This window comes from Protopterus annectens, chromosome 8.part0 (genome assembly GCF_019279795.1).
Source record: "Protopterus annectens isolate FY-2018-M chromosome 8.part0, PAN1.0, whole genome shotgun sequence".
Classification (NCBI taxonomy): domain Eukaryota; kingdom Metazoa; phylum Chordata; order Ceratodontiformes; family Protopteridae; genus Protopterus; species Protopterus annectens.
The window spans coordinates 1,433,555,127-1,433,579,036 of NC_056741.1; the positions used below are offsets into that span (position 1 = coordinate 1,433,555,127).

At 41.0% G+C, this 23,910-nt stretch overlaps 1 protein-coding gene across 1 annotated transcript in view; it reads left to right on the forward strand.

The window, feature by feature from the left end:
* The window catches only part of SORL1 (sortilin related receptor 1), a 5,131,225-nt gene that overhangs the window by 2,370,434 nt on the left and 2,736,881 nt on the right, over nt 1-23,910 (forward strand). Inside the window, exons 18-19 of the mRNA XM_044081038.1 lie at nt 11,883-12,014; nt 12,641-12,732. Coding sequence (XP_043936973.1) covers nt 11,883-12,014; nt 12,641-12,732 — 224 coding nt within the window. The remainder of the gene's footprint in view (nt 1-11,882; nt 12,015-12,640; nt 12,733-23,910) is intronic.

Below are 23,910 nucleotides of genomic sequence, written 5' to 3' on the forward strand. Positions count from 1 at the left end.
TCCTCCGGTTGCTCCAGTTTCCTCCCACTTTACAAAACATTCATCTGGAGCCTTTCTACCCGGGCCTCTGCTGAAAATTGGCTTTGTTCCAAGTTGGACTTTTCCAGTTAACAAATGTTAAATAAATAATAATTAAAAAAAATTAATTAATTAATTAATTAATTAAAGTCTTGGGTCCTACGTCGGTTGCTGTCTCTTCTTCTGTGACTTCAGGTCATCAGGGGTGTAAAACATACAGCCGACATCATTACATCAGTCTTTCTTGCTGTGCGGTGCTGGAAGCAGAAGTGGTTCGCAAGTGCCAGTCGGCCGACTCCTCAGATTTTCATTTTCGAGTTTCAGAACCGAAGTCTTAAACTGAAAGCTAAGTACCCCGTTGGGGAAACTTTTTCTTGCTCTAAACCGATGTCAGTAAAAGTACATAATTGCATTTCTTGTGGAAAGCAAATACCTCATAAAGATTTTCTTTCGTACTGTATTCCTTGCCTAGGCCCTGACCACGACGTACTTCGCTGTCGGTTTTGTGCCTTATTTAAACCACAAACTATCCGTCATCAGTATATTTGCTCTTCTACATTTTTTGCTGCTCTGTTCAATTATACTGATATGTCTTTGGTAAGCCATCCGACTACCGACATTCCGAAAAAACGCAATGCTAAAGACAGAGACAGGCCACCCAGTTCGCCATACTCAGTGAGGTGCTTTCGCAGCCCTTGATACCCACTACTTCAGATTCGCAGGCCTCTGCTGAGACCCATTCGGAGTTCGGTATGCCGCGAGATTCGCAGGCCTCTGCTGAGACCCATTCGGAGTTCGGTATGCCGCGAGATACTTCAGCTGTGGAACCTGCGGATGTCTCTACCTTGGATGGGTTTGGAGCTGCTGTGCAGGCACTGGCTTCTGAGGGTGTATTCAGGCCTATTGTCTTGCTTATTAAACCAATGCCATCTTCTTCTTCAAGGCCTAAAACTCGAACCATGCCAGAAAAACTGACGCCCAGACCACATGGTCAGGCCTCTATGCCTAAAAAACAAATGATAAGAATGACTGAAGACCTTATTACTTTAATCAGAGGAAGCCAACCTTCCCCCTCTACTAGACCTAGGACTAAGTTTGCTTATGATACTTCTGACCAGGATTCTGAAATTTCTGTTTCCTCTGATGACCAGGATTTACCCTTATCTACCTATGAGCATTCTGATGCTGAAGACTGTATTCCCTCTGCCCCCCAGAGGATTTCTCTTTTGGTGAAACCTTGCATACTCTCAGGGAGTTTTTTTGTTGGGAAAGTCAGGATTTCTCTGATTCTAAAAAGAGGCTTAGGGATTTCTTACTCCTGCCCCAGCACAGGCCTTTAGCTATACCTCCTGTGCTGGACATTGTTGATGATGCTTTTTCGGAATCTAGCATGGCTCAACTCTTTATCTCCTGCTTCCAGTAAACTTGATAGCTATTACAGGGTTCCTGACTCTCACAAGTTCCTTTTCAAAAATTCTACTGCGGATCCTGAAACTGTTTTGCAGGGATCCCAGGGCATTAAAGCTCTGCCAAAAATCCTACCCCCTCTGATGTAGAGATTCCAGGGCGCTGGGTAGATGGAGTAAGAAGGTATACACTTCTGCAGCTTTGGCCATTAGGGCCTTGAATTGCTATTTTCATACGTTAAAGTATCAGCTGCATATTACTGGATTTCTTAAACAGAAAATGATGTTGATTCCTGATTGTGCAGAAAATAAGGATTTACAGGATTTTATGCATTCTGCTGAACAAGTTGGTAAACCTACACTGCAGTGTGGTTTTGATTCACTAGAGGCATCTTGCAGGGCTGCGGTAACTGGGTCTGTACTTAGAAGGCATGCTTGGCTTAAGGAGCAATCCTTGCCAGATCATGTTAAAACGAAATTACTGGATGCTCCCTTAAATCAGGACTGCCTGTTTGGCAACAAGGCAGTAGAAGTTCTTAAAAAGATGGAGAAAAAAGCTAAATCTATGCAAACTGTTAGATCGTTTACAAGTACAACCTCCAAGATTTAGTAGGCATTGGCCTTCTAAGAATTGGTCCTTTCCTGCCTCTCCCAGACCTTCTCAGCCCAAACCCAGATCCAGCAGAGCATCCAGGCTTCAGTCCCAGAGGATGCACAGGACTAAGCAGTGGGGGGCCTCCACTTCCAAATTTGGGAGTAATAAAACTCTCCCCTATGGTAATCTGCCTCAATGACTTTTTTTTAAAACTTCCAAGCACTTCTCTACTGACTGCCCCTTTGGGGGGAAAGATTGCACTTCATGCAAACAACTGGGGACTCATTACCCAGTACAAATGGGTTTTAAATATAGTATCCCAAGGATACAGATTTCACTTCCACACGTTACCAACTCCAAGCGGTTGGCCGGATCTACCTCCAAATCAGTGGGCAGAGGCCCAAAAGCAAGTACTCTCTCTCTTAAGCATAGGGGCTGTTCAGTTGGTACCAGAAGAGGAAAAGGGACAAGGTTTCTACCGAGATTTTTCCTGGTACCCAGAAAAGACAATTCATGGCGTCCTATCCTGGACCTGCTTACTCTAAATAGATGCTGACTCTTCACCAGTTGCTTCCTGTGCTAAGCAAAGATGCCTGGTTGGCAACACTACATTTAAAGGAAGCATACCTGCACACCCCAATCAGGGAATCTTGCAGAAGAGACCTGTGCTTCAAAGCAGGCTACACACACTATCAGTTCTCTGCAATGCCCTTTGGCTTATCTGCTGTGCCCATGGTATTCACAAAGTGCCTAGCTCCAGTCATTGCATTTTGCATGCAAAGAAATATTCAAATATACCAATACCTGGACGATTGTCTAATTCAGGCAGAAAACCAGGACGTACTTTTGAATCATCTGGCTCTGGTACAAAGGGTGCTAACTTGTCTGGGGTACACCATAAACGAAAATAAATCACACCTGGTACGCTGTCAACAAACTATATTCCTGGGAGCAAACTGGTATACAACTTCCCAGATGGTTTTCTTCATGCCAGAGAAACAAATTCACTTGACAACCTACTTCAAACAAGTGGCCACAAAAACCCTACTATCTGCAGGGCAAATACTACAAGCCTTGGGGTTCATGGCCTCCTGCATTCTTCTAATTCCGTATGCAAGACTGCATATGAGGAAACTACAATGGTATCTAAAAAGCCTATGGTGTCAACATTCTCAGGATCTAGACTAGAAGCAATGATTTCTATCATTCCTTGTCTACGCCTAGAGTTCCTTTGGTGGGAAGAGGCCTGCCACCAGAACAAGGGAATACCATTCGCACTACCCCCTGCCACCCAAACCCTAACAACAGACTCATCAGACTATGCATGGGGGGGGGGCACACCTGACAGGGAAGTGCATTCAGGGCAAATGGAACCCAATTCAGATCCACCGTCACATCAATCATAAAGAAATGTTAACTATACAGAATGCTCTAACAACCTTCAAAGACCACATTCTTCCAGGAAAATTAATGGTAAAGATGGACAGCACCACTGTTATGTGGTACATAAACAAGCAGGGGGTATACATTCTTACCCCCTCTGCAGACTAACCATGGCATTGTGGAACACAGCCTTGAGCTACCAAGTACATTTACAAGCTCAATTCCTGCCAGGAAAACTAAATACACTGGCAGACAGACTAAGCAGAAACCTCATGAACCCACACGAGTGGAAACTGGAACCAAGGACAAGCAAATGGGGGAGTCCAGATATAGACCTGTTTGCCTCCCCCCAGAACTATCAATTGGAAAAATTTTGCGCAAGGACTCCCCACAGACAACCTTGGAAAATGGATGCTCAGTCCTTCAGCTGGAAAAATCAGTTTATGCCTTTCCTCCTCTGCCTCTGCTCTCCAAAGTACTACTAAAGATCAAACAAGACAAACCAAGGATGATTTTGATTGCACCAGCCTGGCCATGCCAACACTGGTACCCCCTCCTGCGCAATGTGTCACTGTTGGGCCCATGGCACCTACCTCAGACTCCTACCCTGCTTTTTCAGCAGGAGAACCAGATTCTGCACCTTCAGCTTCAAACACTGAACCTAGCACCCTGGCTAATTACCTAAGCTCTCCTTTACATCCCTCAGTAAACCAGTGATGGATGTCATTTTAGAGGCAAGGAGGCCTAGTACTAGAAAATCTTATGCTGAAAAATGGAAAAGATTCTGTGCCTGGAGCTAGTCTCAAGGGATGAGCACAGCAGTACCCAATTTACCTCAGATTTTACAATACTTAACTGAGATGCTTCACAAGGGTCTTTCTTTTTCCTCAATAAAAATTCACGCCTCAGCCATTTCAGCTGATTATAACACAGAACCTCCCCTCTTCTTTCTTCCACTGCTCAAGCAGTTCCACAGAGGGGGCAAAAATTTAAGACTACTGAGGAGAACTCCAACTCCAGCCTGGGACCTTAACTTTGTATTGGAGCAACTCACCCTTCCTCCTTTCGAGCCAGCTGCTACTGCAGATTTAAAATTCCTTTCTTGGAAAAACAGCTTTCCTTTTAGCCATCACTTCAGCAAGAAGGGTATCTGAATTACAGGCCCTTATGGCAATGGAGCCTTTCATCATCTTTCATGCGGACAGGGTGTCCCTCAGGACCAATCCCTCTTTCATGCCAAAGGTGGTATCCAGTGTAGCCTTTAATTAGTCCATTCATTTGCCTACCTTCTCTCCTAATCCACAGAACAAAGTGGAACAGATAATGCACTCCTTAGATGTGCACAGACAACTTAGATTCTACTTGGACAAGTCTAAACCTCAAAGGAAATCTGAACAACTGCTGGTGGCATTTGCTGCAGGAACAGAGGGGAAGGCTATTTCAAAGCAAACCATCTCCAAATGGATAGGCTATTGCATTAATTTCTGCTATAAGCACCTTGGAAAACCTGTCCCATAGGGGATCAGACCCCACTCAACCAGGGCTGCATCTACCTCTACAGCCTTTCTCAGAGGCATACCTACCAGGGACATCCTAGAAGCTGCTATCTGGAGTTCTGTACATACTTTCTCCAAGCATTACCATTTGGCAATTTTTCTAAATCCAGAGCTGACTTTGCCACTGCAGTTTTGCAGGGCCTTATAGCTGGTCCTTAAATTCCTCCTCCCATCCTTAGCTTTGGGAATCTACCCAAATGTAATGACTACAACAGTGAATCACGAAGAACATAGTACAGTTGTGTACACTTACCATAAATGTAGATGTTCAAGTGTATTCACTGTTGCAGTCCTGGTTACCTTCCTTCCAGCCCCCTGACTTCTGTTGGCTATACCTCTTCTCTCATTTTCACTGCTTAAAAGCTTTTTGGTGTATTTGCTTTTTTGTTTGAGGTATAACCTTGCATATTTATAGATTTAATTGCTTCCCATTAGGGGGGCACCTGACATCTGGGGCAAGAGAAACTGATGTAATGACGTCGGCTGCATGTTTTATACCCCTGACGACCTGACGTCACGGAAGAAGAGAGAGCAACCGAAGTAGGACCCAAGACTTTGTTAATCAGGCCGATTGAGGGCTACTGCAAGCAGATAACCCAAATGTAATTACTGCAACAGTGAATACATGCGAACATCTGCATTTATGGTAAGTGTACACAATTGTACTTTCCAATTGTCTGATATGATGGGTATATGCCACTCTATTTTTTTAGGGTACCATAGGAATTTCATCAAAATTGAAGTAATTTCTTTAAGAACTGTGACCTTATAATTTGAATGATAGCTGTCTCTCTCCTAGTTTGGACACAATAGAAGAGTCTTTGTGGGTTCTGTTCTAGCAGCTTTATTCTATACAAACACATCACTATAAAGGTTTACGGACTTTAACTTTTTGTATACTAACAACTGCGATCATGCATGCTCTCACTGTGGTTGCTCTTACAAAATGGCACTAGGGAGTGCACATACAGCCTTCACATGCTTCTTAAAGATACAGCACAACTTACTTGCAGTCTGATCTACATCCTCCCTCTTTGAGAACTGGATCTTATGCCGCTATAAGTCTATTTAGCATGCAGAAATCAGAGGTAATTCTTGGTCATACATTATGCAATACTAAGTAGACATATGTACACAATCAAGTCCACATTGCTGCGTATTTCACACTTGGCTTTGACACTCGCCAATATCATGTGACACAAAACTGGGAATTAAATTTAGCAGCTGGAACTGTCTCTGAAAAATGTTTGACCTGTGGAATGTCTGGAACATTTTCTGGAATGGAGTCAGAATTTTAAACCCATTCTAGTGTGGAAACAGTGTCTGATTCATTTATAGATTTGAAGTTTACATCACTGAAAAAATGTTGTGATGGTGAGGATGGTTCTGATACAGGAAGATTTTTCCATTTCCTCTTGTATTATACACCTTCTGAATCTACCAAGTAGGATCTTGGCTCGGCACAGATGCCTGTAATCTGTCTAGTTCAATCAAAACCTTTCATTGTCTGGATTCTTACCATCTCTCCTTCCCTCAAATGACGAAGTAATCTGCTCAATTTGTCGTAACTAGATTTCCAGATGTTACGCTTCTTAACCAATTTGAGCCTTGATGGTTTTACTGTTCTTAGATTTAGGCTTCAATAAACTGGAAGTAATGGGTAGCATAGTTCTAGTTTATCTGGAAAGCAGTCTTTGAGCAGGTGAGCCAAGAAATATCATCAAGAGGTATGTTTCTGAGATTAAGCAAATTTAAGAAGACAATGGTATTGCCACGTTTGACCTCTCAACTGCTTTGCACTCTGTGCGGCATGTTAAGCTAAACCATTTGACTGAGGATATTCAGGACTACTAGTGACATGTACAAAGTCCCAGTCTTTTGCAAATTTCTGAAACAACTGACTAGTGAATTGAGTACCATTGTCTGAAAGAAGTTTGTATGGACTACCATGAATTGAGCAATTACATTTCAGCTTAGTAATAACAGTAGTGGATGTTAGGTTAGATAGCAGATGAATCTCAAACTAATTTGAATAAGAGTCTACCAAAACTAAGTAGTGTTGATTGTTCTAGTCAAAGATATCAACTGCAACTGCTGACCACAGAAGTTCAGGAACTGAACTTAGCTGAAGTGGTTCTCTTTGCAAATGCGGTCTAGTACTATTGCATGCTGAACAAAATGAAATTACTTTATCAATGTCTTTTGGTAATGAAGGCCAAAGTACTAATTCTCTCACTCTTCTCTTGGTGGATGTAGAACCTGGGTGGCCACGATGCAAAATCCGGATGTATTTTTGTTGTAAGGAAGCAGGATCAACAATTTTAGGACCTTTGAAAATAATGCCATCTTCCATCAACAATTCATCTCTGTAAGGAAAGTAGGTTTGCACTTCAGGTAGTAACTAGATTGCTTTGACGGCCATCCAGCATTAATGCAGTGAGTGAGCAGTGCAAAATTGGATCAATCTGACTGTGCTCTCTCAACTCATCAAGTCTAGTGGTAGAAAAATTACGCATTGCCATCACATCAAAGTTAAAATTCTCTGCATCAAGCTGTTTTGTCATATTTCTGGGTGATCTGGATAAGGTATCAGCCAAATAAAGCAATTTGCCTTTTGTGTAGACCATTTTGAAATTGTAGTTTTGCAATTTGAGCATCATTCTTTGCAATCTTGCTGGAGCGGAATACATAGGCTTCTTTAGAATAGTAACTAGAGGTTGGTGGTGGTCAGGCTCAAGCTGAATAGCTTGACCATAAATATAATCATGAAACTTAGAACATGCAAATACTATTGCCCAAAAGCTCCTTCTCGGTCTGAGCATACTGCATCTCAGTCTGGGTTAGTGTCCTAGATGCATAGGCTACTGGTCTGCCATCTTGAAGTATAACTGCGCCAAGTCCAAATTTTGAAGCATCACATGAGATTGTAACTGTTTTTTTACATCATAGCATCTTAATGTAGGTGGGGTGGCAATTTTCTGCTTAAGGTCTTCAAGCGTCTTCTGGTGTTGTCCCAACCATGACCATACAACATTTTTGCGTGTTAGCTCTCTTAAAGGTGCTGTCAACTCACTGAAGTATGGTATAAACTTGCCTAAATAGTTGACCATGCCTAGAAAACGTTGTAGAGTTTGCACATTATCTGGTGCTGACATCTCAAGAATAGTGGTTTGCTTGGTCTGGTCTGGTGTCAAGCCTGTACTTGTGAACAAATGTCCTATGTATGTACCTTCTGGAAGTTTGAATTTACACTTCAGAGGATTGAGCTTCAAGTTTACTTCATGTGCTCTCCCTAGTATTCTATCATGCTCTGTTACACCATTGCCTCCACCCAATATATCGTCTACTATTATGGCACAAGGATAACCTGAAAAAATTTGCTACATTGCTTGCTGAAAGACTTCACTTGCAGAATCTATTCCAAATAGCATTCTTAGGAATCTGTATCTGCCAAATGGAGTAGTTAGAAATGAGAATCTGCGATCAAGAATCACTTGCCAAAATTAGGTCTTTGCATCCAAGACTGAGACAACAGTGGCATTCTGTATTAAGGCTTCAACCTCTTCGACTGTGCCCATTGGATGATAGTCTTTTTAATGCTTTTTTTCAGATCTCTTGGATCAATATATATTCTGATTTCATCTGAGCCTTTTTTGTGAGCTGCTACCATAGACAATACACATTTAGTTGGTTCTATGACTGGACAAATCACACATTGCTGCACCATTGAGTTTTAACTTTGTCCTGCATAGCTATCAGAACTCTTCTTACAGGATTGACCTCTGGAACTAGCTTCATGGAATACACAACAGGAAGTTTATCTAACTTGTCATCGAAAACATCAGCTTACACTTGAGAAACTAGCTTCAGAAAAATTAGAACTCGGAAATGCAATTACACGACAAACTTCTTTAGCAAAAGAAAGCAGATTCATTCTTAAATTATCTTTGAGAGCCAATAAAGATTGCACTGATCTTTGGACTGCATAGAACAAGTTGTAACAGTTGGCCAAATAACATGAAAGCATCATTGAACTTCCAGTTTGAATTTCCTCACCTCCATAAGGAACAAGTCTCGCACTGTTAGCTAGATTGAGTTTTTCATTGGTTCTCACTTTAGCAAATGTGTCAGTTGATATAACATTACACTTTGAACCAGTGTCTACTTTGAGCTTTGTGGATTTTGCATTAATCCAGACAATCCAAAACACCTCACTTCTTGTTAATAAATTCACTGTATCAACTCTTTCATCAAGCACTAATACACCGTCTACATAGAAAGTTGTCTGCTTTGGCTTTACTTGATCATCTTGCTTCTTTGTGTGACCTTTTTTCACAACTGTGTAAGGCTTACTTGATTTAAAAAACTTTTGGAAGTGGTTCCATTTTTTTACATTTGTAGCATTGCTGACCACATGCTAAGCACTTCTCATTTTTAGACTCATGATTTGCACCACAATTGCGACAGTTAACAATAAAGCTGGACTTGAGTTTTGCTGATTCATGCTTGTACTGCATTGAGCTGGACCATGCTTCTTTCTTAGAACTTGCTGGAAAACTACATGTCATCCCTAGAAATCTCGTAGCTGCCACCGTGCTTGGGCCTATTTTTGTCTGCCACATGTTGCATACTATCTGCATTTGCTATGGAGCCAGCTGAACTCATGCTCTTGTCACTTGCAAGCATACTCGTGTGTTTTTCTGTCACCTCATGGATTTGACAAATTTCATTGGCTTTACTCAGCGTTAAATCGCTGTCATGAAGCAAAATCTTTCTCACTGCAGTAGTTAATACCACACACACAAACCTGTCCTTTATTAGCTCATCTTGTAAGTCACCAAACCGACATGTTTTAGCTTTGTTTCTCAGGTCAGTTATGTAAACTGCAAAGGTTTCCCCTGGTTTCTGATCGCTCATGTAAAACAAATGCCTCTCTAATGTAATATTTGTTTGAGGGTTACACACTTTTCTGAGCTGACGCTTCAAACACTTTGGGTCCTCCCTTGATTCATCCTATATGACAATATGATGATTTTCACCTTCTCCTTCATATAGTGCAGGTGCACACACAAATGAATGCTCTCTTTCTATGGCCTCTGACCTGGCTGGGTTTAGCAAAATGAATGCCCCGGTGCATGCATCTCTGTCTGCATAAGCTGATTGTATAAAAATACCATACTCTTCGTCAAATAGTCTCCATTTCTCTGCAGTTTTCTGCTCAAACACAAGTGGTAGGGGTTTTCGAAATCCGTCTGCCATATTAACACATACAGCAAAGAGTTTTGCAAATAAGCCCAAACATACATTCATGCACATATGCCAGAACTTACGCCATTACTTTTAACATTGTCCAGTGCCTTTGTACTTCTGAATGTATACCTTTTGGGATTTTCGAAGTAATGCTAATGAACAAACTCATAGTACCTTTGAATAATTGGAGTTTGCAAAATAAACATCTCGGGTGGTTTAACACTCTTGTAATATCACTCGGAAGGCTAAACGCTAAAGTCCTTTATCACCATTTTGCCAAAGTCATGATGACAAACAACTTTACGATGTGAGTGAAGTAAACTCTCAGGCACTGTAATATTGTTTTCCAATAAATCTCTTATTAGTGTAAGAAACATGTCAAATAACTGCACAATGCAAATAAACTGGACCTCTCTTGCACAAAACTCAATAACATTTTGAAGTAGTTGCACTTTACACATAACTACATACTGCACACTGAAATGTCCTAAAATGGCGGTTCTTTACGGTGCAAGAAACGCTCTACAATGGCAGCACTTTGCGAATAGACACAGCCAGTGCAAGAAACTTTTTGAAATCGCTATACTTTGACTGTATTTCACGAAATAGTTGCACTTTGCACACAGTAAACTCTTTGAAACACATGCATAGTAATAAGCACACACTGTAAGTACTTTTACACACTTTGAGATACTTCGACTAGCTTTAGTTATGTCCTTGATACAATACAAAGTCATAGTTATGCCAAAACATAGCATTTTGACAAAACACATGCCATCGCCTTGCTTTATTTTTGTTTAATGTGCCCTTTTTTTCTCATTTTACCTTATTGTATTCGGTCGTTTAAGCCCTTTTCATGCCCATTGTAATTTTCTCGTGCTCGTTTTACACTAAACATGCCCAGTTTTGCTTTGAACACATTCACTTTACTTTAAACATGCTCTACTCGTTTTGCTTTACTGTTAATCATTTCAACAAATACCTTTGTTTTAAACATTCTTTTTAGCCGACAAACTTTTCTGCCTTCCACCTGCTCAGTAATGCGGTTTGTGCCCTTGTAATGCCCTGTTTTATCTCTCTTATTAAATAAACAGTTCGTGCTACTTCTCATTACCTTTGATTCTTTTCTGGCTCTTCTTGTGCTCGTTTCTCTTGGTTTTACCGTCACTGTCGTATCTGCATTTCATGGCTCTGAATTTTATTCTCTTCAATCCCATTTCTGACACCATGTCGCTCTCCTACTTTGGGCACAATAGAAGAGTCGTCATGGGTTCTGTTCAAACAGCTTTATTCTATACAAACCCAGCACTGTAAAGGTGTACTGACTTTAAAGTAACTTGTATATAGACTAACAGCTGCAGTCATACATGCTCTGTGTGGCTGTTCTTTCAGAATGGCACTAGGGAGTGCACGTGTCTTAGATTTATACGTGCACGTACAGCCTTGCATGCTTCTTAAAGATACAGCACACTTGCAGTCTGATCAACAGTAGCCCTTATTGTTTGTGTTTCATTATACATTATTAAAAATAGATTGAATATACCGTGTTAATTTGTTAGCATATGATTACTATACTTTTCTACACATTTTTGCTGCAAAGTGAACATGTTTTTAAGTATATTGCATAAAAGAAGAAATGTCAGCTACTACTAAAACTTTCAATATATATTTTAGCGTCAATGTCTGAATGGAAGTTCAGGTCGAGAAGAGATAATTAAATCTGATCTGCAGACTGTAGAAGCCCTCGTCTTGGATGCCATTAGCAAACTGCTTTTTTGGGTTGATTCCGGAAACAAGAAAATTGAGGTATTCCATTCAAGAAATAAGTTCTCTTCAAAATGTTGTTGACTTTTGTTTAATGCTGATTTGCTAAGCTTTCATTAGAGCATTACATGTTATGTTTCTCCAAGGTCTTTGAAACTGACAAAACATTATTCTATTGTGAAACTATTCCTCACATATTGAAAGATGTATGCTTTCCAGTATGAAAATGAGATGAGCAAGTCAGACCTCACTGTAAGGAGCTTTACTTTAGAAGAGAACAAGTGATCTGCTCTCTGATACCATAATTCATTGCAAGTACTTTAGGCTAGTGATGTTGCAAATGTTTAGTCTTTGGTTCCTGACTACCCTTTATTCCTGGAAAAGGTTTGATTTCTTTCTTTAAATTGTCCCATTTATTATAGGGAGTGGATCAGTTTACAATTTTATCAATTTTAGTAGCCTATTTTACAGTGTGGCTTTAATGTATCTTGCTGTGTTTTGTGTTTAGTTTTTTCTTTTTTCTTTTCATACTGTTACATCTAAATACCTTAAATTCAGACTCCATGTTCAGGATTCATCATCTTGTAACAGCAAGTTTAATTTATATACTTTTCTTTTTGCTGCTGTTGTCTAATGAAAAAGTACCCTTGTTCACTTCAATGCATTAGGTTTCCAATCTGGACGGAGACCTGAGGTTTACGTTATTCAACTCATCTGTTCTTGAGCAACCAAGGGCTCTTGTTCTTATCCCAAATGAAGGGTGAGTATAACATTTTTTTCTGCAAATGTTAGTGCATATGTTTTAACTTTTGTTGTAATTTTGGCTCTTCTGTCAAGAGGCTGAGTTTAACAAATGCTGCTTTACAGTCTCTTTCAGGGCAGGGCATAATTCAACTGCTTAGATTTGGTTTGCCTTCTGTAGGTAGCTTAGTCTATCATTTCCCAAGGTAGTTGTTTGACTTCACTGTCCTGCTTGGCTTTCATCATCTTTCTTACTGCTATGTTAGAATAGATCATACGTAAATATTTTTCTCTTTGTACAGGGTTGGAAATGCATCCATTTTCAAGCAGGCCTCTATCTTTATTTTACATTTTGTATGCAGCTTTCGTGGAAAAGCTGAGTGGTAAACAGTAAGCGACCTTTTGGTCAAACATTATGAACTGTAGAGCCCTCAGTTTCTCTAGAGAGCATTTTTGTTGTGTTAGAGTGACCTTACAGAGGTAGAAAAAGACAACTGGGAGACATTTACAAATCAGGACCTCTGGCCTAAAGATAAATCTTGTTAAGAGTTCTAGCTGTACTATCAAGGTGTGGGAATGAAGGCTAAGGAAGGAAGTACAAGCTACAGAGAAAAAGTATAAGACATGCTTTCATGACAAAAAGATTGCAATTCAGAATAGAGTGAGTACACAATGATTCAAAGGGTACAGTCAGTTCAGATTTGAAGGTCTGACATTTCAGTCACATATGATTTTAGCTGTGCAGCTATTTATAGTACAGACTTTGTAGTAGTATTATAGTTGGTAAAATGTTTGTTTTATTTGCTCTGTTGTATTAATAAATGCTGGTAACTAACTACAGATTGACATTTATGCTGAAAGTGCTCATACAGACTGAATAGACAGATTTGTCACTTTTATAACCAAATAGATTTTTCATGATGCATTTGGGTCTTTTCTTCATTTATTGAAATTGTTACTCTTAGCAATTTCTACAAAGTGACAGTGGATGCCAGATGCTTCTTGGCACTTAAAAACATCCTTTAGCTGTTGTGTTGTCTTCTTCACCTGCCTCTGTTACGGTGGCATTTTCTTCTTGATCCTTTGCAGCTGGTCACCGGCTGTGACTTGGTGTGTCACACAGGCTTTTGGTTGCTGCTTTGTTAGGTGGATTTTCGAAGTGAAGAAACAGCTGTGCCCGAAAGTCAAATCAATTCTGATGTTTCTCGTCACATAAAGGATGATGTTATGTAGTTCAATCTCGCCTTCATTCTTACCCGTGGGTTCGGAGCTGAACCTTGGCTCCGACTAGGCAATAATTTAGCTCAAAGTCTTCAATTGGTTCGTGGCTAAGAGGTATCCCATCATGCAACAGGTCTGTTCCCCAGATCTCGTTTGCCGCTCGTTAAGCTCAGACGTGGTCTCACTTTTGGCCATGGCTAAGTATATTGTTTATAAAATTTTTATAAACTGTTGACTTTTTGTTGCTCGAAAAAGCTATTTTCATAGCTCTGTGTGTGTGCTAGTGATGTTTTACTGCCTGTATTTGTTTCTCTGGCTGTTTTTTGTGCCCTTGTCTGGCTGTTTGGGTATCCTGTTCGTTTCCTTTCCCCACGGGCTAGGTCTGTTTAAGTTAGAGGACCTAGTCCTCCCTATTGTTTTCCTGCCGGTTTCTGGGCCATTTGAGTCCGAGGCTCTGTTTCTTAGTTGGGTCTAGTGCATGTACGCATTAATTTGTTCCTTTTAGCATGTCCAAGGATCCTAAGGAACACAGGCCTTCGGGCTTTAAAAAGTGTGTTGAATGCAGCAATAAAATATCTTTAACTGATGGCCACTCTGTGTGTGTGTACTGATTGGGGGGCTATTCACCTCCAGGAGTCCTGCTTGTTTTGTCATTCCTTCAGTCCCTGTGTGCTACAGGAGAGGAAGAACAAGCTCATTTTGAAAGGACTGCTTAAACACTCCTTTGAGGAAGACTTGGCTAAGTCTTCCAGTGTATTATCCTCTCCAGCTAAAAAGGACAAAAACACTTCCAAGAAGTGCTCTCCGGCTCCGTCTTTTTCTTCGGAGCCGTCAGAGAAAGTTGCTAGAACAGCTTCTCCTTCTTCGGTTCCATTGCCCTTGGTGCCAAAAGAAGGTAGTCTCTTGACTAAGTCTGTATCAGCTCCCAGCCTTTCGGAGCCAGTCACGGATATTTTGGTTCGGAGCCGGTCTCCAGTTTTTCGACCGGGTTCTCCTTCATGCAAGTCCCCTTCTGTAGGGAGATCCAGATCTCCTACTTTATCTTCCAGGACCCTTACCAATGAGGACATTGATAGGGTGAAGAAACTGCTTCAGTCATTGGTGTTGGCTAAATTGATTTCAGCTCCGACGCAGTCGGCTCCGAAGCTTATGGCCTCTTTATCCTTTGTTGTTCCTCCTCCAAGCCTTTCTCGACCTTCGGAGCCAGAGTTGTCGGTGCTGTCGGGCGCTGTTAGGTTGGCTCCAGTAGCCTCACCTGGCCTCTCAGTTCCGATTTCCACTCCGACCCCATCGGCTCCGTCCACGGGGTCGAGGGTTCACGGTTCTCCAGTCAGACCCAAGGGGGAGGTCTCAGATCGATCTTCATCAGTTCCGAGCCTTCCTCTCGGTGCTTCGGCACGAAGTGAGCTTCAACCCAACATCTTCGGACCTCATCTCCACAACGCCGAGGACTACTACTGTTTCATCTTCAGTTAGTCAGCCTTCGGAGCCAGGGGGATCAGCGTTCGAGGTTATGAGGAGTGTGCTGGCCAAGGTCGTCAGCTGCATCCTACAGCACCGATACTCTGCTTTGTCCATGAGCAGCGCAGACCCTAAGCCTCAGGATTCCTCCATGAGTGGTCCCTGACTTTCTGACGTCTCCCCAGAGTTTTTGCCTGAGGAGCCTGCCAGAAACAGATTGTGTAAGTGGAAACACCTTGACTCCCCAGATGAGTCTCTCACGTCAGATACCGACCTCGAGGAGTCAGAGGGGTCCCCCAAGTCATCTTTTGAAGATCTCTTTTTCAGATATCCTGCAGATCCTGAAGCAGAGAGGCAGCTGGCCATCCAAATCCCCTTTGATGAGGAGTTGGTGTTCCTGAAGGCTTTCGGGTCTCAACCCTCCACCTCTTGGGTTTCTCCCCCTTTTGATGAGCTATTAGATGTTGTCTGTCGAAAGGTGTGGGAAACTCCTGACACTGTGGAACCAGTCCCAAGGAGACCCAATAAGTTTTTTTCTGCCCCCTGTGACAAGGAGTATCTATCTAAAGGCGTTCCGGTAGATGCCATGGTGGTGGCAGCGGCCGCCAAGAAGGAACTTGCTGAAACTTCTTCAACTGTCCATCCGCCTAACAAGGAATCCCAGGCTATGGACAGGTATGGGAGCGTGTGTTTACCTCAGCGGCTTTTACACTGCGGTTGCTGAACTACTTGACGCATTTTATGAGGCTCCAGAGAGATCTCCTAAAAGAACACCAAAAATCCACAAACAACGAACTGTTGAACTGGAACGGAACACAATAAAAGTCGGCCAAAAAGAGTTAGTGCTATTTATTGTATTACACTTTCAGCTAGGGCAATGCCTAGCCTTCTTCAGACAGACAGTTAAAATATGATAACAATGCCTTTTATCTAGTCAAGTTAGTGATGTCATCCATTAAGCAGTGTTGTTAGTAACCATAACAACATATTATCGCAGCCTACTTTTATGTAACAAGTTATAACTCGTTAACTTATAAAACAGAAAAAAATAATAAACAAAACCATGTACAGTCCTATTTCATCTTATGTTAAAAACACACCTTGATATGTGTACATGTTAAAAACTAAATTATACAAATTTAATAACAACATACTCTACTTAAAATACTAAATGAAATTCATACTAAATAGGTTAAATTCATAAAAGTACTTATGAATTGCCTGGTTCTCCGTTGTGTAAATAGAAGGACTAAAAAATACCTAATTACACAAATGCTGCATTAACAAATCTTTAAATCCTGGTTAAGCTATTATATACAAAAACTTTATATGTTTAAGTAGGCTGCGATAATATGTTGTTATGGTTACTAACAACACTGCTTAATGGATGACATCACTAACTTGACTAGATAAAAGGCATTGGTTTATCATATTTTAACTGTTTGTCTGAAGAAGGCTAGGCATTGCCCTAGCTGAAAGTGTAATTTACAATAAATAGCACTAACTCTCTTTGGCCAACTTTTATTGTGTTCCGTTCCAGTTTAACAGTTCATTGTTTGTGGATTTTTGGTGTTCTGTATTTTGTTATCATGGCGAACGGAACCGAAGAGGCCTCACAAGACTTGTTTTCATCAAATGGAAGCAGCCAAACAGGGAATAACAATTTGATTGGGAATCTCACTGCCCTGGTTCAGGTTCTCCTAGGGAGAGTGGATTCCCTCACACAGAAGTTTGAATCTTCTGGTATTTTAAAACTACCGCTAACAAACGCTGCATTAGTGGGACGCAATGAGCAAGGTAACGCAAATGAGCAAGGTAACGCAAACAGCAACCGCGTCAACGGAATAGAAGGTGGCAATAGTAACGAACTCCATAGAGACGAACTACAAGGTTCGAACCTCCCTAATCAAGGTAATACTGTTATAAACATTTCAGGTAATTTTGTCTCGTAATACTGAAATGTTGAACACTAACAACAGACATTTGGCAACAAGGGGTTCTTCTGAGCATGAAATCAGAATGGCAGAGGATACAATTCCCTCTATGGAAACTTTTTTGAATGTCCCACATCTTTTTAACAATTTAAACTCTCAAGCTGGGCCTTCAAACAATTTGAATGAACAGACTGAGAATGTTCTTTCTACACATATTAACGAATTTGACACTAAACTTTTTAAATGTAGAAAACTTCAGCTAGAAGTGTCATACTTACAGGAGTGTGTTCACACGATAGTCATCCCTAAAGGGTTACTTCAGTGGAGATATCCTGCAGGGTTAATTGAAAATTCAGCATTCCATCAGGAACTGTTAGAACTTTTTGATCGACAGGGGCAAGGGTTTTTATTAGCCCTTATCAACTTTTATAACAAAGACATTGTTGCTTTGAAAACTGATTTAGAGACTTTAGAAGTTGTGATAAAAACACACGCAGACTTTTCAAGATACAAATATGAGTACTGCAGGACATTCACAAGTATTGAAGCTACGATGAATAAATTGCTTATTACTAAGAAAAAGAAACTAAACAGGGATATTATTGATTATGCCAACAAAAAAGCATACCCTAGGCCCCCTCTTCACTTTCAAAAAGTTTCCAGTGGTGGTCCCGTTGAAAATGTTGACAATGATGAAGAAACATCAGCCTCCAACAAAAATCAAAACAATGATAGTTTTATGGATGAGGAAGTACAAGGTCCAACTTTAAGGAGAAGTGAGAGGCTGCTTTCTAACAGTAACAATCAGCAAGGTAATAAAAAGCCTAATCATAATAATGCAAGGGAGCAGCCTAACACTGCAAATGGAGAACAAGTCTATAATCAACAGGGTTTTCGGGCTGGCACCAATACGGGACAGAACAACAGGAAGCCCAGTTACAACCAACAAGTAAGGAACAAGAGAAGACAACGGAGGAGGTAGTTCCTATTTTTGTGACTGAAGAAATGCCTTCTCTTCACTTGAGTAGCGAAGGGGACTTTACCATATATAACTACACTTCCTTAGATGTCCAACAGGACATGGTTAACTTTTTATCTAAGGGGCTTTCCTTTGTACCTGCGAAGTCCTTTGACATAACTAGAACTATAATGGACTTAAAATTGTATATTCGTAAACTTAATCTCCAAATATCAATGGGGACCTATGGTTAGTATGGTGAAAACTTTGAGGGTTTCTAGTGTGTTCAATCCTCCACTTCACCCAGGTTTAAACACCTTTGAGAAAATGTGTGAAATTGATTTCTGGGCCATCAAAGAAAAGCGAATACACACGTCCCGTCCAGCTCAGTCCAACATGTCTACGACGGAACGTGGATTTATTCAATTACTTAAAGATTGTCATACAAGAGTCATGAAGCCTGATAAGGGGGGTGGCTTAGTCTTTATGGATCACTGTTTATATGTGGAGAAATTGATGGAACATTTAAACACTCCCAATTACACTTGGGTAATAATCAATGAGTTTAACGTAGCCTACAAGAAGGTAAGGTCAACCTTGGATGACCTGTTTGTGGAAGGTTCAATAGATATTGACCTTTACCAATATTTAAACATGTTAGCTCCTAAAACACCAGTACTGTTTGGGTGTCCGAAGATCCACAAAGACATAAAGTCCCCCCCTTTCAGACCAATAGTCGATGGCCGTGGCTCCATCACATACGCTTGTGCCAAATATGTTGACAGTTTGTTAAAGCCTTTTATTGAAACCAAACCACAGATCTGTAAAGAAGCGTGGAGTTTTCTTACAAACATTAGTTCCTTAGAATATCAACCTGAGGTGTATTTCCTAACTATAGATGTTAAAGATCTATACACAGTGATCCCTTAGGATTTAGGCACACAATGGGTAAGGGAATTTTTGCATAGTAAAAAAGCAAATGATAACATCATTTATATAATCGAGACTTTACTTGAAATGGTCTTGAAGAATAATTTTATGTTGTTCGAGGGTATGTTTTACCTGCAGAAAACTGGTGTGGCCCTGGGTTCTCCATATGGCGCTAATTTTGCCAATGCCACTATGGCTTATTGGGAAAACAACTTGTTGTTTAAAGATCAACTATTTCAAAACAATGTCACCTGGTATACAAGATACCAGGATGACATGTTTTGTATTTGGAATGGAGAACTGATCATGATACCAGCTTTTATTGACAACATTAACAGGACCACAAGTTTCCTAAAGTTTGCTTATAATATAGGTGTAACTGCGATCAATTATTTGGACATTTGGTTAGTCAATGATAAGTCCAACAGTAGATACAAAAGCTCTATATATAGGAAACGACGTATTCAAATTGTTTCCTTCATTTTACTAGCAACCACCCATACCAACAAAAGAAAGCGGTGGTCAAAGGCCAGATGGTGAGGGCCGCCCGTATGATTTCGGATGAAGTAGACTTTGAAACTGACTGTGACCATCTTTGTAACATGTTTATTAAAAGAGGCTATCCTAGTCAACTTGTTTACAATACAAAAAAAGAAGTAGTTTTTAAGCGTAATGTTGGTTATTTTATTCCTTTATTAAAAGGACAATCAAGCTCACCTTCTCATTCAGTCCTTAATGGATCGGTTAGTCTATTTGATGAATTCCCAAATAAAAAAGCTGGTAATGTAAGTTATCAAACTAGCTTTTTGTATACATTCTCTTTAGATTTCTGGTCTATTAGAGAGGTAATAAACAAAAATTGGGACCTCATTAAAAATGACGATTCCCTTTCTAGAATTCTTGGTTCTAGCCCCAGAATAGTATACAGACGTGGTCAAAATCTTAAAGACATCTTAGAGAGCAACATTAACAGCAGGAATTCTTTAATTAATGGGACGTCTAAATGTGGTTCATGTCCACAATGTAGACGTATTCTGGTTGGCAACCAGGTGGTTTTGAACCATAACACATATAAAATAAAAGGAAAATTTAACTGTGAATCTAAAGGTGTGACTTACGCTGCCTGTTGTGATTCATGTAATGTGTTTTATATTGGGAAAATGGAGAGACGTTTTAGGCAGCAAATATACGAGCATTGTTATGCAATAAAGAAGAAAGACTTTAACAATGCCTTAGCCAAGCACTGCACTGAATTTCCTGCACACACCTTTAGGTTCACAGTTTTACAACAGAGAATTGAGAATATTCGAGGGGGTCCTTGGCAGATTTTGCTCGAAGTAGACGAACTGAAGTGGCAAGTGCGAATGAGGGCTCACATGCCCCCAGGGATTAATGATAGTATTTCCATTAAAAGTCTGTTAAAACTTCTAACTTTGAATAGATAAAAATTGAACACAATATAAACATATAAAGTTTTTGTATATAATAGCTTAACCAGGATTTAAAGGTTTGTTAATGCAGCGTTTGTGTAATTAGGTATTTTTTAGTCCTTCTATTTACACAATGGAGAACCAGGCAATTCATAAGTACTTTTATGAATTTAACCTGTTTAGTATGAATTTCATTTAGTATTTTAAGTAGAGTATGTTGTTATTAAATTTGTATAATTTAGTTTTTAACATGTACACATATCAAGGTGTGTTTTTAACATAAGATGAGATAGGACTGTACATTGTTTTGTTTATTATTTTTTTCTGTTTTATAAGTTAATGAGTTATAACTTGTTACATAAAAGTAGGCTGCGATAATATGTTGTTATGGTTACTAACAACACTGCTTAATGGATGACCACTAACTTGACTAGATAAAAGGCATTGGTTTATCATATTTTAACTGTTTGTCTGAAGAAGGCTAGGCATTGCCCTAGCTGAAAGTGTAAATTACAATAAATAGCACTAACTCTTTTTGGCCGACTTTTATTGTGTTACGTTCCAGTTCAACAGATCTCCTAAAAGAGCTAGGAGATTCTCTACAGGGTAACATTTCTGATGCCATGGCACAGAAGGTCAATGTACAGATGCCTACCCTAAATTCCCTTACCAACTCCTCCATGAGGCTGATCTCATATGCAGCTGACGAAGCGAGTAGAGCTGCGGGTTCCGGAGTCTGTCTTAGGAGACACTGCTGGATGCGCCTGTGCAATTTCGCGGAGGCCATCAAGTCTACGTTCACCAGTGCCCCATTTGATGGTTCATCGTTGTTCGGAACCAAGGTGAAGGACACTCTCATTAGGTGCAAGTAGGAAGGAAAAACCCTGCCTGTTGTGGGAGTCCGTTTTTCCATGCCTTCTAGACCTAACCCCAAGGGGACAGAAGGGTGGGAAAATGTGGTTCAGGAAGTTGCAGAGGTTTTTTCAGGGTGCATAAAGTGATTTCCCCCTCCGGAGGCAGGGGAGGGGGTGGAAATTCAGGTAGACGCCACCCTAGAGGCAGAGGGGGCCCACATAACCAGGGGGACCGTGATTCCTTTCATGGTTCTCTCTACCAGCGCTCCTGAAGGGAGGTCCGACTGTGCGTCTCTGGAGCTGGTCGGGGGTCGCATTTCTTTATACCCAGAAGCCTGGCAAAAAGTCATTGAAGATGAGTAGGTATTAAAGATAATTTCCAGAGGTTATCATATCCCCTTCTCTTCTCCTCCCCCGCCATCCAAAAGAATCCAGACGTCCCACCAGGTCACAGGGATTCCACAACTTTAGAAACAGTTTCTTTCAAAGGGAGCAATCCAACCTGTCCTCGCAGACCAAGTAGAATTAGAGACATACTCCAGATTCCTTTTGGTGCTGAAACGAACAGGGGACCTGAGACCCATCTTGGATCTCAGCCGACTTGAACCTTCATGCACAAAAGACCAAGTTCCACATGGTTACCTTACAGTCAATACTCCCTCTGTTAGGGAAAGATGTGTGGATGTGCTCCATCGACCTCAAAGATGCTTACTGCCATATCAAGATGGACAGGGCATCGAGAAGTCATTTACACTTTTGGCTGGGAAAAAGTCATTTTCAGTTTCACGCTCTGCCCTTTGGTCTCACCACAGCCCCCAGGGTGTTCACCAAATGCATGGCAGTGGTAACGGCTCACTTGAGACGTCAGGGATTCCAAGTGTTTCCGTACCTGGACGACTGGCTCCTTTCTGCCACCACCAAGCATCTACTGTTACAGACCAGGGACGCCACCATTACACTGTGCCAACGGTTAGGAATTACTCTAAATTGGAATAAATCTGCCTTTTTGCCCTCACAGCATGTCACTTTTATCGGCGCCGAACTAGATACAGTGCTCATGATGGTCTTCTTACCAGAAGAGAGAATTCAGGCTCTACAACAGCAGGTCTACGCCTTACTACCATTGAGGAAAGTCAGGGCAAAAGTGGTCCTGAGGTTATTAGGGACCATGGCAGCCACAATCATGCTAATTCCCCTTGCCAGACTACACATGAGGGTTCTTCAGTGGCTCACGGTTGGCCCTCCAGTCTTCTCTACGCCTTTCCACCGTTACCTCTGATATCAAAGGTCATTCAGAAAGCACAGTCTGTGGGGAGCAAAATGATCCTCATTGCCCCACACTGGCTTCGTCAGATTTGGTTTCCCTTCCTTCAACCCTATCTAATAGACAAGCCCTGGATTCTGGACCCAGTTCCAGATCTGCTGACTCATATGTCAGGACAGTTCCATCCCTCCATCCAGACCCTCAGGTTGACAGCTTGGCTGCTCCAATTCCGTCCTTAGTCAGGCTTCATGATTTTTCCCCAGAAGTGGTCCATATTCTATCATCTTCCCAGAAGCCTTCTACCAGGAAGATTTATTCCAGTAAGTGGAAGAGATTTTCTGTTTGGGCCCGTGAGAGACATATTGATCCTTATACAGTGCCTATTTCGGCAATATTGGAATTTCTGCCTCAGCTGTTTAGTCAAGGTTCAGCTGCAGCAACCATTAAAGTGCAATTGGCAGCAGTTTCTACTTTTCACGTTGCTAATGAGCCCAACCTTATGGCTCATAGGCTTTGTAGGGCTTTTATGAGAGGGACATTGTTACTCCGACCTCCAGTCTTTGATCCAGTGATGCCATGGGACCTCAATTTTGTACTACAGAAGCTCACCTCAACTCCCTTTGAGCCCGCAGCTATGTATGACAAATTCTTGTCGTGGAAGAAAGTATTCTTGGTAGCCATAACTTCTGCTAGGCGGGTCTCTGAACACCAAGCATTATCGAGTAGACCACCTTATTTGGTGTTTCACAAAGATAGGGTCTCCTTAAGAACCAACCCTTCCTTTGTTCCAAAGGTTGCCTCTGTTGTCAATATCAGCCAATCCATTGAGTTGCCTGTGTTTTTTCCTGAATTCTCCAACAAGGCAGAATTTAAGTTTCATCAGTTGGATGTTCACAGACAATTAAGTTTCTATTTACATAGGACGAAGAATTTCAGGAAATCAGATCAAATGTTTGTCTCGTTTTCAGACACTAGACCTGGGGTTCCGGTTTCTAAGGTAACCTTGTCTCGCTGAATCTCCGATTGCATCTCATTTATTTATGCTTCCAATGCAAAGAATTACGCTTTAAATTGAAGGCTCATTCTACACGATCTGTGGCTACCTCAACTGCATTTCAGACTAGGATGTCTATGGATGATATTTG